Source organism: Pelodiscus sinensis, chromosome 8 (assembly GCF_049634645.1).
Source record: "Pelodiscus sinensis isolate JC-2024 chromosome 8, ASM4963464v1, whole genome shotgun sequence".
In the NCBI taxonomy this organism is placed as follows: Eukaryota; Metazoa; Chordata; order Testudines; family Trionychidae; genus Pelodiscus; species Pelodiscus sinensis.
The window spans coordinates 41920320-41931230 of NC_134718.1; the positions used below are offsets into that span (position 1 = coordinate 41920320).

Sequence of the window (10911 nt, forward strand, 5' to 3'; positions counted from 1 at the left end):
GCCTCCCTGCCCCGCTGCAGCCTCTGATAAGAGACAGCAGCGCATGGGTAGGAGCAGGAGGCTCCGTGAAGACAGCATGTGAGGAGAGCTGACTTAAAAGCTGGTTCCCCACACATATCAGCTACCACCTGTCTTTTCCCCCTTCCCCACACTGCTGCTTCTGCCAGAGAGGCAGCAGTGAGGGCAGGGGAGTAGCTTGCATGATCCAATATGTACAGAGAGCAGGCTTAAAAGCCGACATCCCATGTGTACTGACTCCTGCCTGCCCCTCTCACCCTCTGCTGCCTCTCTATGGGTACGTCTACACTACAACATTAATTCGAACTAACTTAGTTCGAATTAGTTAATTCGAACTAAGCTAATTCGAATTTACGGATCCAGACTAAAAAACTAGTTCGAATTAGCGTTTTGCTAATTCAAACTAGCATGTCCACATTAAGTGGACCCTGAACCAGGCTTAAGGATGGCCGGAAGCAGTGCCGGCAGGGCATCAGAGGAGGACTTAGAGCGTGGAGATGCTGTCTCAGGCTAGCCGAGGGCTGTGCTTAAAGGGTCCTGACCCCCACCCGGGACAGACAGTTCTCAGGGTGCCCCGCTTGCAAAGCAGTCCTGGCTTGGATTGCCCGAAGTACCCACACTGGGCACATCACAGCACTCGGCCATCAGCCCGGCTGCACTTGCCACAGGCTGCCATCTGGGGAGAGGGGGCAATTGGGGGGCTGCAGGAGAGCTTCCACCCCCAGAAGCCTGCAGAGCCAGCCCAGTCCTCCCAATTGGGGGCACATACCCCATTCCTCCCTCACCTCCTTCCACTTACCCTTCCCTAGCCCCTCTTCTTGATGTACAAAATAAAGGACAATTGTGTTCAAAAATGGAATCTGTCTTTATTGAACAAAATTGGGGGAGACTGGGAAAAGGAGGTGGGAGAGGGGAAGAGAGAGGGTGGGAGAGGGGAGGGAAACTACAATGATCAGGGGTTGGGAACAGGTCCCATATGAAGAGAGGCTAAAGAGACTGGGAATTTTCAGCTTAGAAAAGAGGAGACGGAGGGGGGACAGGATAGAAGTCTCTAAAAGCAGGAGTTGGGTGGAGAGGGTGCATACAGAAAAGTTCTTCATTAGTTCCCATAAAGAAGGACTAGAGGACACCAAAGGAAAGGAATGGGTAGCAGGCTTCAAACTAGTAACAGAAAGTTGTTCTTCACAAAGCAAAGAGTCAACCTGTGGAACTCCTTGCTGCAGGAGGCTGTGAAGGCTAGAACTAGAACAGAGTTTAAAGGGAAGTGAGATCAAGTCATGGAGGTTGGGTCCATGGAGTGCTATTAGCCAGGGGGTAGGAGTGGTGTCCCTGCCCAAGGTTTGTGGAAGGCTGGAGAGGGATGGCACGAGACAAATGGCTTGGTCACTGTCTTCAGTCCATCCCCTCCAGGGTCCCTAGGGTTGACCGCTGTCAGCAGACAGGCTACTGGGCTAGATGGACCTTTGGTCTGACCCAGGACGGCCATTGTAAGCTCAGGGCTCAGGGTCGGGGGTCTCAGTGGACCCCCTCGATTTTCATGCACACCTGCTCCTGGGTGGCCAGACTGGCAGCTCTCCTGCCCTAGCCAGCCACTTTCCTGTGCCTAGTGCGGAGGTCGTGGATGAGGTCCACGATGTCCGCACTAGCCCAGGCTGGTGCCCGCCTCTTGCGGTCCTGGGCAAGCTCCTGGGAGCCGCCAGCCTGGTCCCGGGAAGAGGGGGAGGGCTGGGGGGCATCGGGTGGCTGGCTCGATCCGTGCCAGGTGCAGGGTCTGCTGGCTTGGTGCTGGCAGGCTTGCACCTGGCACGGGCATCGTACCCAGCCCGTGCCCCTTTAAGGGGGCCGGGGCCGGGAGGGGGGCAATAGAGTTTCCCTGGTGTTGGCCAGAGTAGCCACCAGGGAAACCTGGGGAGGGCTAGCCTCCCACTAGTTCGAATTAAGGGGCTACACACCCCTTAATTCAAACTAGCTAGTTCGAACTAGGCTTAATCCTCGTAAAATGAGGTTTTCCTAGTTCGAACTAAGCGCTCCGCTAGTTCAAATTAAATTCTAACTAGCGGAGCGCTAGTGTAGCGCCTATCAAAGTTAGTTCGAACTAACGTCCATTAGTTCAAACTAACTTTGTAGTGTAGACATACCCTATCAGAGGCTGCAACACTGGAGCAGGAGTCAGCAGCTTTGCATATCCAGTGTTTGTGAGGAGATGGCTTAAAAGACAGCTCCTCACTGCACCGGCTCCCACTCCGCCCACCCCACCCCCCCCCCCCCCCCCCCGCTGCTTCTGACATGGGTCCTCTGAGGAAGCCCCCTATTTCAAAATATAACAGGTTCGCTATTCCAACGTCTCTGTAAACCTCATTCCATTAGGAGAAAGGGACATTCTGGAATAGCTCTATTTCAAAATTTGGTGCTGTGTAGATAGCACCAAGTTTTGAAATAAACTATTTCAAAATTAACTCAAAATAAACTATGAAATTTGTGAGCCCAAATTACATAGCTTACGGATACAGTGTAGACATGCTTTAGCTGACTAGCTCCCAATCTAAATTTTTTTTTAATTGAAATGAATAAACATTTGGTCATGACTTCAAACTAACAGCTTTAGCCCCTTACTCTTTAGAAACACTTCAGTGAAGGAAACAAGGGAACTAATGCTCTGCTATTTTTTTCTTACCAGCTCTGGGTCACACATCAGGAAAATATTTAACAGGGTTTCTCTAACGATTCTAAAGATGTTGAAACCACTGAACAAATATTGACCAAGAGGCACCAGCACTTACCTGCACAGGAGAAAAAATAATATTTTTATATAACTAAAGACAGTTTTCCAAGAAAAAACGGGAGGAACTCTGCCTCATAATTTTTGGGTGGAAAGGGGCCAGAGTGGTGTGTGTGCAACATCAGCACAATCACAGTCATCATGTGCATCCCCACCTGCCTTATGCGAGGAAAGGACTGAGCTGAGGGGTGCTCTTTTGCCTCCTTCAAAGGCAGGACCAAGAGATGCCCTGCAGCTGCACTCTGGAGCAGGCTGTGAAAGTCTTGCAGGCTCCTGCTCCTGCTGTGTGGAAGCTGTCCCCAGGGAGCAGACCTCGGGTCTCAGACACCAACAACGGCGGGATGTCACGATGCTGCCGGCATTGGAAGGACAGAAATTGGAGAAGAACAATGAGGCCACCGCCTGTAACTCCTTGGCCAAGTGGGACTTTGGAGCGGCAGAGCGGGAAATGCTCTCGTAGTTCAATGAGCAGCAGATGCAATCGGCTTCTCCCCCCCCCCCTTCCCCCGACGTGAGGTCCTGCCTGCCGGGTGCTGTTCTCAGCGCTTCTGTCCCCGTGGCCGGCCGGGGTTAAAGATCGCTGGGGTCGCCTCCGCCTCCCAGCCTGGTTACGCAAGAGCCCCCAGCAGGAATCGATCCGGCCTCCCCCTCCCCACGTTAGTCTTTCGCCCCGCGAAGTGATGCAAGGGCAGCCCCGCTGTATAAAGCTCTCGAGCCCTGCCTCGCCTGCACCAGCGCTTGGCTGCAGACCGGCTGCCTGTGGGGACCCGCGCTGCTCTGGAAGAGACACGTTTCCACCCAGCTGGCCAAGCATCTCTTGTTCCGCGTGAGCTGAATCTGCTCGCTCAGGGGTGCGGCCGGAAATGCTGCAGCCCTTCTGCAGAGCCAGTGGGGACTGCGCAGCCAATCTCTGCACTGGGGTGCCCTCTGGATGTCTGGGCACCCCATTTCTGGGTGCATGGGGAAGCACCCACTCTAGGTGCTGAGGGCACTCTACTGTGCAGGCATTGGGGACCCCACTGAGGGGACTGCTCTGGGGGACCCTCTGAGCATCTTGGGGACACCCGATATGTTTGGGAGACCTGCCTTGGACCCCTACCCCCTGCTGATAATGTGGTCTGTCTCTGTTTGCTGTTGTGGTAGGAGAAAGATGGCTCAGGAGGGGCGATTCCTGGCATGGCTGCTGCTGGTGGCCCTGAGCCTGCTGGGCTGCGGATGCAGAGCGGAACGGGACTGCAGAGTGAGCAGCTTCAAAGTCAAGGAGAACTTCGACAAGGCTCGAGTAGGTGTCCACTCCCCTCTCCACCCTCCAGTGCTGGCTCTCCTTGGATCTTGCCAAACTCTGCCCCCAAGATCCAAAATGGACTATCAGAATAGAGACCCAATCCAGCATTCCTCCTGTGCCAAACACAGCCTCCAGTGCTGAGCACCAAATAGCCAGATCCAGCACATGGGTTCAAGCAGCTCTGAGGCTTAAACAGCAATAAGGTCTAAACAAAGAAATGGCAGCAGCTTCTCCTGTACCTTCAGTTGCTCTAGGCCCAGTGCAAAAATCCTGCATCATCTGTGTGCTGAGCAGTATTACTCTGATTATTTGTATTCTCATAGCAAGCTATAGATGCTGCTATCTGTGTTCCGTTTTTAGACATTAGAAGTGAGAGGATTGGGGTCAAAGCCTGGCTAGATCCAGCTGCTCAATCTGAGCCTCTATGGTGCTTGTACTCTTGGTTGCATTGTAGCTGAATTGTTTTTGTGTGGTGGGAGCAGCTGGGTTTATTCTGTAATTTGCTGGTATGATTTGGAAGCTTGGGGTTAAAGATTGGCAGAGTCCTGCACAGTTAGGTCGATCCAGCTTTTATGGTCCACACTTAGGCCTGCTGTGTGGTGCCCCCAGGCTCTACAAGAATCTTTCCTCTCCCTGCAGTATTCTGGCACCTGGTACGCCATGGCCAAGAAAGACCCCACGGGGCTGTTCCTGCAGGACAACGTGGTAGCCACGTTTACTGTAGATGAGAACGGACAAATGAGCGCTACCGCCAAGGGCAGAGTCCGGCTGTTCAAGTAGGTTGCCTGGCACCCTTCCTTCTCTCCCCTTTTGGCTTCCACAGAGTCCTGACATGCTCTGTTCCCCAAGGCTCCAGCCCTACTTTGTACCCAACTGTTTACCACTAACTGACCCCCAAATCCAGGCTGCCAGGTATGAGCTCAGTGTCTTTTTGTCTTGCCCTATTTGCAGTAACTGGGATGTCTGTGCTGATATGGTGGGCTCCTTCACTGACACTGAGGATCCTGCCAAGTTCAAGATGAAGTACTGGGGGGTAGCCTCTTTTCTCCAGAAGGGAAGTAAGTACTCATATGGAATGGGATGTTTTTACAGCAGGAGACTCAGGAGTGTGTGATAACACTTGTTCATTTTAGTGCAGCTACTTGAAGAAAAAGGGGATGTTTTTAGTCACATTAGCTAACACATGGTAACTGCTGCATGGTTATCCAAGAGTGGACAAGGCAGTTTCTAATTTTCACGTGTGTTAGCTGGTTAGTCTTTGCATGGAAAAGCTCATACATTTATTTTCCTTTCAAACCACACAGTATAGACTATGACCACCACATGGAAGGAACAGAAAGTAGAGATTATGAGCTCTTTTAAATTCAGATCTGCTTTTTATTTGAATAACGTTCTTGAAAAAGCCTAATGTCAGATTCCGTTGTCTACAAACTGGACGAGGAGGATTATTTTGGCTCTTACCCATTGTGGATACTTCATGAATGCAGGGACTGCCTCTTTTTTTTTTTTTTTTTTTTTTGACAAACTCTCAACATATTAATACTGATCCTCATTCTCACCTGTTGAGCTTAACCCATCTAGAGGAGTGGAAACTCCAGCACTCTTTACTTGAGGAATCTCCATGGGGGGAGGTGGGCTCCAAACACACAGTTCTCAAGGGATCTTCAGGAAGCCACTTGCTTCTGGCCTGCTGTCCACTTTCTTGCCAGCTCACTGCTAAGCCATATTTCCTTACTTGCTGGCTGCCCCACACTGCAGAGAAGGGAGTTCTGTATAATACATTGCTACAAACTCTGGTCTCCTGAAGAGGGAAAAGGAGGGAGAGGGAGAACCTGGTATAGCCCATATGGCCAGCACAACCTAGCCAAATTGTGTGGGTGAGGGTTATGAGGCCCAGAGAAGCATGGTGTGGGGATAGCAACCCTCCCTTTTTAAAACACCCTCCCCCTTTTCCAGGTTCATTTCTGTGGATGCAAGGAGCTTAGCAGGACATTAATTGAGTGATAAATAGCCGAGAACTGTCTGAAATTCTAACTGCAAATTGTGATTAGGATTTGTGATACATCTCTTTGCATATGCCCAGCAAATACAAATGTATAAGAAACCTAAGAGGCAATAGTATGATGTTTTTTCCACACAAACAGTGTAGAACATTTCTGTGGTAGGAAAACAGCTTTCAAGAAGGTAATGGGACTATGTGAGCTATGAGTAATTTGGTGCATGACCAGCAGGAAAATATTCATTTTCTCCAGTTTAACCATGTGGCTGACCATTTTAAGTATTATGTTTTCAGTCCTTAAAAGATTATATGCACCATTGTACACAAGCAGGGCCAGCTCGAGCCATTCCTGTGCCCCGGGCAGTGGGCGCACGATGCATGTGCAGCTTTGCCCCCGGGCGCACAGCGCATGCGTGGTCCCGCCCCCGGCACACTGCACACCTTACAGCTGCAACTGGGCGCGCGGGGGCAGTTTGTTCAGTTTGTGCAACTTTCATGCTGTCACACTGCTTGTGAAAGGATTGGAATATCACTGAAATTTAAGCAAAAGAAGTCTGGTTGTGAGGGCAAACGTTTTCCATTATTTAAATTCAAATAGCACAAATGAAACAAACAGGCAGAACTATATGGGTGACTGTCAAAGATTTTATCTTGATAGCATAAAAACATTAAATATGAAAACTGTATTTCTTCTTTTTGGGAGAAGCAATGTCTGGAAATATTCAACCTGTTTTTTTGGAGGGTTAAAAATAAACATGAGCCAAGACCCTGGCTCCAATTGCTCTTGTATAATGGAAACTTTTGCATCCAGGTTTCAGATCTGCTTTTCAGACTCATCTTTAGTTATAATATGTATTTTAAAAATAATGCAATCCATTATGTACTATAAAGGCAGGTTCCACAGCTATTGGCCCACATTATTGCTAAGAGTGCTGCACTGTGGAGGTGGTAGAGACAACACAATATCAGTTTTGATAGTACTTTGCTGGACAAGGGTGTCCCCCCTTTGAAGAGTAGTCTCTCAAACAGTATGACACTTGTGACCAATCCTGATGGACACTTCCTAAGGTGGGTGGCAGGTTCTTTCCACGTTAACTGAATATGAAGTAGGAATGATTTTTAGAGGGACCACATTACCTCAAGATGATACTTTTCCCTGGGTGACAACTTCCCACCTGTTGGCCAAGAAGAGGCCACAGGTGAATCCATGTTACTCAGTCCAGTTGATTCCCGCTGGTTTATTTCCTCTAATCAACTAAATGCATCACCATAAAATTTAGGTTTGTTAACTTCTTGGGTCTGAGCCTGAGCGGTACCAGGAGCTTTCAACTTTCCAGTATTTCAGTAACAATTGTGGGTGCCCAGTGTCCATCAAGATTAGGGCCTTTATGGACCATTTGCAATCATTACAGCTAAACTGTGGTGTTCTTCTGAGAGTGGATAAATACCGAATTATCTTTAGGTTAATCTCTCCTTCTATTTCTAACTTCCTTGCACCTTCTCTATGGTTTCTTCCAGATGATGATCACTGGGTGGTCGACACAGATTATGACACTTACGCCCTTCATTATTCCTGCCGCCTACTAAATGATGATGGCACATGTGCTGATAGTTACTCCTTTGTGTTCTCCCGGGACCCAAAGGGATTGCCACTAGAGGCACAGAGAATTGTCAGACAAAGACAGGTCGACCTCTGCTTGGACAGAAAATACAGACTTATTATACATAATGGTAAGAGTCTATTTTTTTTTCAGAAAAAATGTATTCGGGAGGTGAAATGACTGCCATGCTAGAAAGCTCTTTCTCTGATGGGCAGGGATAGTAGAAAGAACTGTACTTATTGGCTGTGATATGATCTTTTCTTATAGAAAACTCAGAATCTCAAATATACCATTGTTACTTTTCCTGTAATATTGTTTCTATGAGCCTGGGTTCATCGGTTAACATTCACAGCTACATGCAGACTCCCAGTACACGCAGGAAGCTGGCTTAAGCAGGCTCCCTATGTGCACCAGCTCCCAGGGAGCCACCAGAGGCAGCAGCGGGAGGGGGCAGGTAGGATGCATGGGGAGCCAGCTTAAAAACCATCTCCCCAGCCACACTGATTCCCAGGGAGCTGTCTGTCCCCTGGGTGTAACCGTGTAACCACTGACATTTTCAGCAGTTACAGTTACTTAATTACACGCATTTTAACATCCCTAGTGGAAACTGCTAAAGATAGTTGTAAAACACCTAGATTAATATGACCTGAAAGGGACAAAATCATCAGAGCTTCCGTAAAGAAACGTTGTGTCTAGGTTATTAGAATTATTTGGATGTCAGCAAAATAGAAGGCAGAGGAGAACTGTAGATATAATTTATTTAGACTTTTAAAAAGCCTTTGACAGAGTCCCTCACAAGACAGAAAGTAAATAGTCATGGGCTACATCTGCACTATGAGCCAGGGTTGTGATTCCCAGATGACACAGATGTGTTAGTAGTTTGTCTGGAGGATGTGTTCTTATTCAAGCAGTAATTAATTCAGGGAAGGCCTATGGTCTGTGTTATACAGGAGATCAGACTAGATGGTCAGTGATCCCTTCTGGCTTTATAATTTATGAATCTATGAATCTACAATTTATAAATTTATGAATTAATCGGTGTTGTCTGGATCCTTCAGGACAAGGTCTTGGGTATGTGAGGGGGGTATAGGAGGCTGGGGGGCAGGAGCCTGTTCTCTTCCTCCTCTTCTTCCATCTCCTGCCTGCCTTGGGCCTATTCTTCAGTGCGGTGTGCGTGGCTGCCCTGCAGGTCCCAAATCCCCAGCGCAATGTGTGTGGCTGCCTGGCAAGTCCCAGAGCCATAGCACGGGGCTGCCTGGTAGGTCCCGGAGCACCTGCAGCGGGATCAGCAGGAGTTGGGGAGCTGGCTGGAAGCTAGAAGGGGAGCCAGCAGTCCGGAAAATTCCATCATCAGGGACCAGTCAGGTCCAGGGGAGGTCCAAATCTGTATTAATTTGCCACAAAATATTTGCAATTGTCTTTAACACTATTTTTAAAAGCACAGTTAAATTGGAAATATACCCTCCAAACTAAAAATATCTCTCTATAAATCAATTTTTCCTGATGGGCAACAGAATGACGTCATCATGCTCTCTGGCCAGAGAATGGGGGGGTTGGTGAACGTAGCGAGCAGGGCACAGAGCCCCAGTAATTAACAGAACATTAAATACAAAAGTTAGGAACTTGTCTCCTGACAGTCCTCTTGTCCTCTAACATTTCTTACTGATTGTGGTTCAGGTTTGTTTGCTCTTACTTGCATTGAGTACTATCTTAGTACCTTGAGCTCAGTGGCCTGCCTGTGGATTAAGGTATTTCCTAATGTGGGTAAAGGTATCCCAGTTTTGTCCACTGTGAGTATTCCTAGTGGCAATAAAACCATCTCAAATATTTATATTGACCATGGAATTAGTTGCAGAGCAAGTTATTACTTCACTGTAACCAGGACATTTGCGATTAGGACTTGTATTAACATGTATTAAAAGCAAAACTCCACAAGCAAATACATGTGTGTGCAGTAGGATAGTCTGTTACTGATATTTTTGTGATCTTAAATGAAAAGTATGGTAAATCTTGCTGACGTAAATATATTTTGAAATGTTTCTCATGGGTAATCTGTGTGAACTCCTTCTTGGCCTTAGCATTACTGTCTGGAACAAATGAAACAGGTTTGATTAATTCCTGTCCTATGTGAAGGTGAAAATCCTTTGAAATTATGTGGTACAGAGCTAAAGAACAGAAACACCTTTCAAGTAATAGACTGATAAGTGTAAGACCATTTTTAAAGGAAATACATTTACACACACTGTAAATGTGGTATTTTTTATATTTCTAGTGCTGTTTTAGAAACATTAACTTTATTTTGTTTGTTTCAGGATTCTGCTCTTGAGGAGTTTTGAAACTATGGAAACAAATCATGTAACATCAATGCGGATGTAAAGTTTACAGAGTGACTATGTTAACCTTTAAAACAGCTTCTCAGACTTAAAATATATTTATCTGAGCTCTGTAGCTCACCCTGTCAATAAACCAATGAAACATTTAATAAATGTGAATAACAGGAAATGAATACTCTGTAAATATAGAGAGAAGATGTTTTATTGGCAAAACCATTATTTTACTGCAATGTTTAGAATAAGGAATACAGGTGGTAGTATTTAAGTATGGAATCTTTCATAGGTTTGTTATTTGGTTGTTTGTTTGTTTTTACTTTGTCCAATAATTTTGCAGGCAAATTTTTTAAAATCCCATATTATCTATTTAATTTTAAAAAGCCGTCTTGACTTAGTGCGTCATCTTTATTGGATTCACTGGAAAGCAAAATAGTATTTAAATACAAAAGGAAATTCATTGACCACATCAGAGAATATTTTTATTTTATTACACTTCATAGTGGACTGAAGATGTGTAAAAATACACAATTTGTAATTACCTTATTTTTACATGCTTAAGAAAAATAAACAATTCTATCTACTGTAACATTGAGTCCAACAAAAATGGTGCCAGACATTAACTAGTTATAAGGACCAAATTTTCAGATGTAGGACATACCAGCAAAAATGATCATATGCTCATTGAACCAGCAAAACTCACATTTGGTTGTTCAGGTTGGCATTTTATACATAAAGATGATTTTCACAAAAGCATGTTTAGGCAGCCAGTCACCTAATTTGTGCATGTAAACACCTTTTTTTAATGTTATGGACTTAGTGAGTACACATTTTTGAAGGTGCACTTTTTACACCCATTTAAAAAGGCAAATAGTGAAACTAGGGTAGATCCTCAGCTGCTG

General features: G+C 46.4%; 2 protein-coding genes across 7 annotated transcripts in view; one reads left to right on the forward strand and one right to left on the reverse strand.

Annotated features, from left to right (window-relative positions):
* PDE6C (phosphodiesterase 6C) overlaps window positions 1–3331 on the reverse strand; it is a 66349-nt gene extending 63018 nt beyond the window's left edge. For 3 of the 5 annotated variants that reach the window (XM_075935149.1, XM_075935150.1, XM_075935147.1), the window contains exon 1: window positions 2799–3331. The gene's annotated coding sequence lies outside the window, so the exon portion shown is untranslated. The remainder of the gene's footprint in view (window positions 1–2798) is intronic. The other 2 variants (XM_075935152.1, XM_075935148.1) reach the window with 2 other exon arrangements.
* Window positions 3332–3466: 135 nt separating this feature from the next.
* Window positions 3467–10598, forward strand: RBP4 (retinol binding protein 4). 2 transcript variants are annotated; one of them, XM_006113188.4, is made up of 6 exons: window positions 3467–3623; window positions 3941–4079; window positions 4722–4858; window positions 5034–5140; window positions 7600–7812; window positions 9995–10598. In XM_006113188.4, exons 1-6 carry the CDS (start codon window positions 3478–3480, stop codon window positions 10006–10008), a joined length of 756 nt encoding a protein of 251 aa, XP_006113250.3. In that variant the 5' UTR covers window positions 3467–3477; the 3' UTR covers window positions 10009–10598. The 2 variants fall into 2 exon arrangements, with proteins under 2 accessions (XP_006113250.3, XP_006113252.1); XM_006113190.4 differs by having other exon boundaries at window positions 3525–3648.
* The last annotated feature ends 313 nt before the right edge of the window (window positions 10599–10911 follow it).

Coding starts and splice junctions, on each gene's coding strand:
- RBP4 (XM_006113188.4), top strand. CDS start 3,478: ATGCAAGGGCAGCCCCGCTGTATAAAGCTCTCGAGCCCTGCCTCGCCT. Junction 3,624..3,940: donor CCAAGCATCTCTTGTTCCGC/GTGAGCTGAATC, acceptor CTGTTGTGGTAG/GAGAAAGATGGCTCAGGAGG. Junction 5,141..7,599: donor CTCTTTTCTCCAGAAGGGAA/GTAAGTACTCAT, acceptor GGTTTCTTCCAG/ATGATGATCACTGGGTGGTC.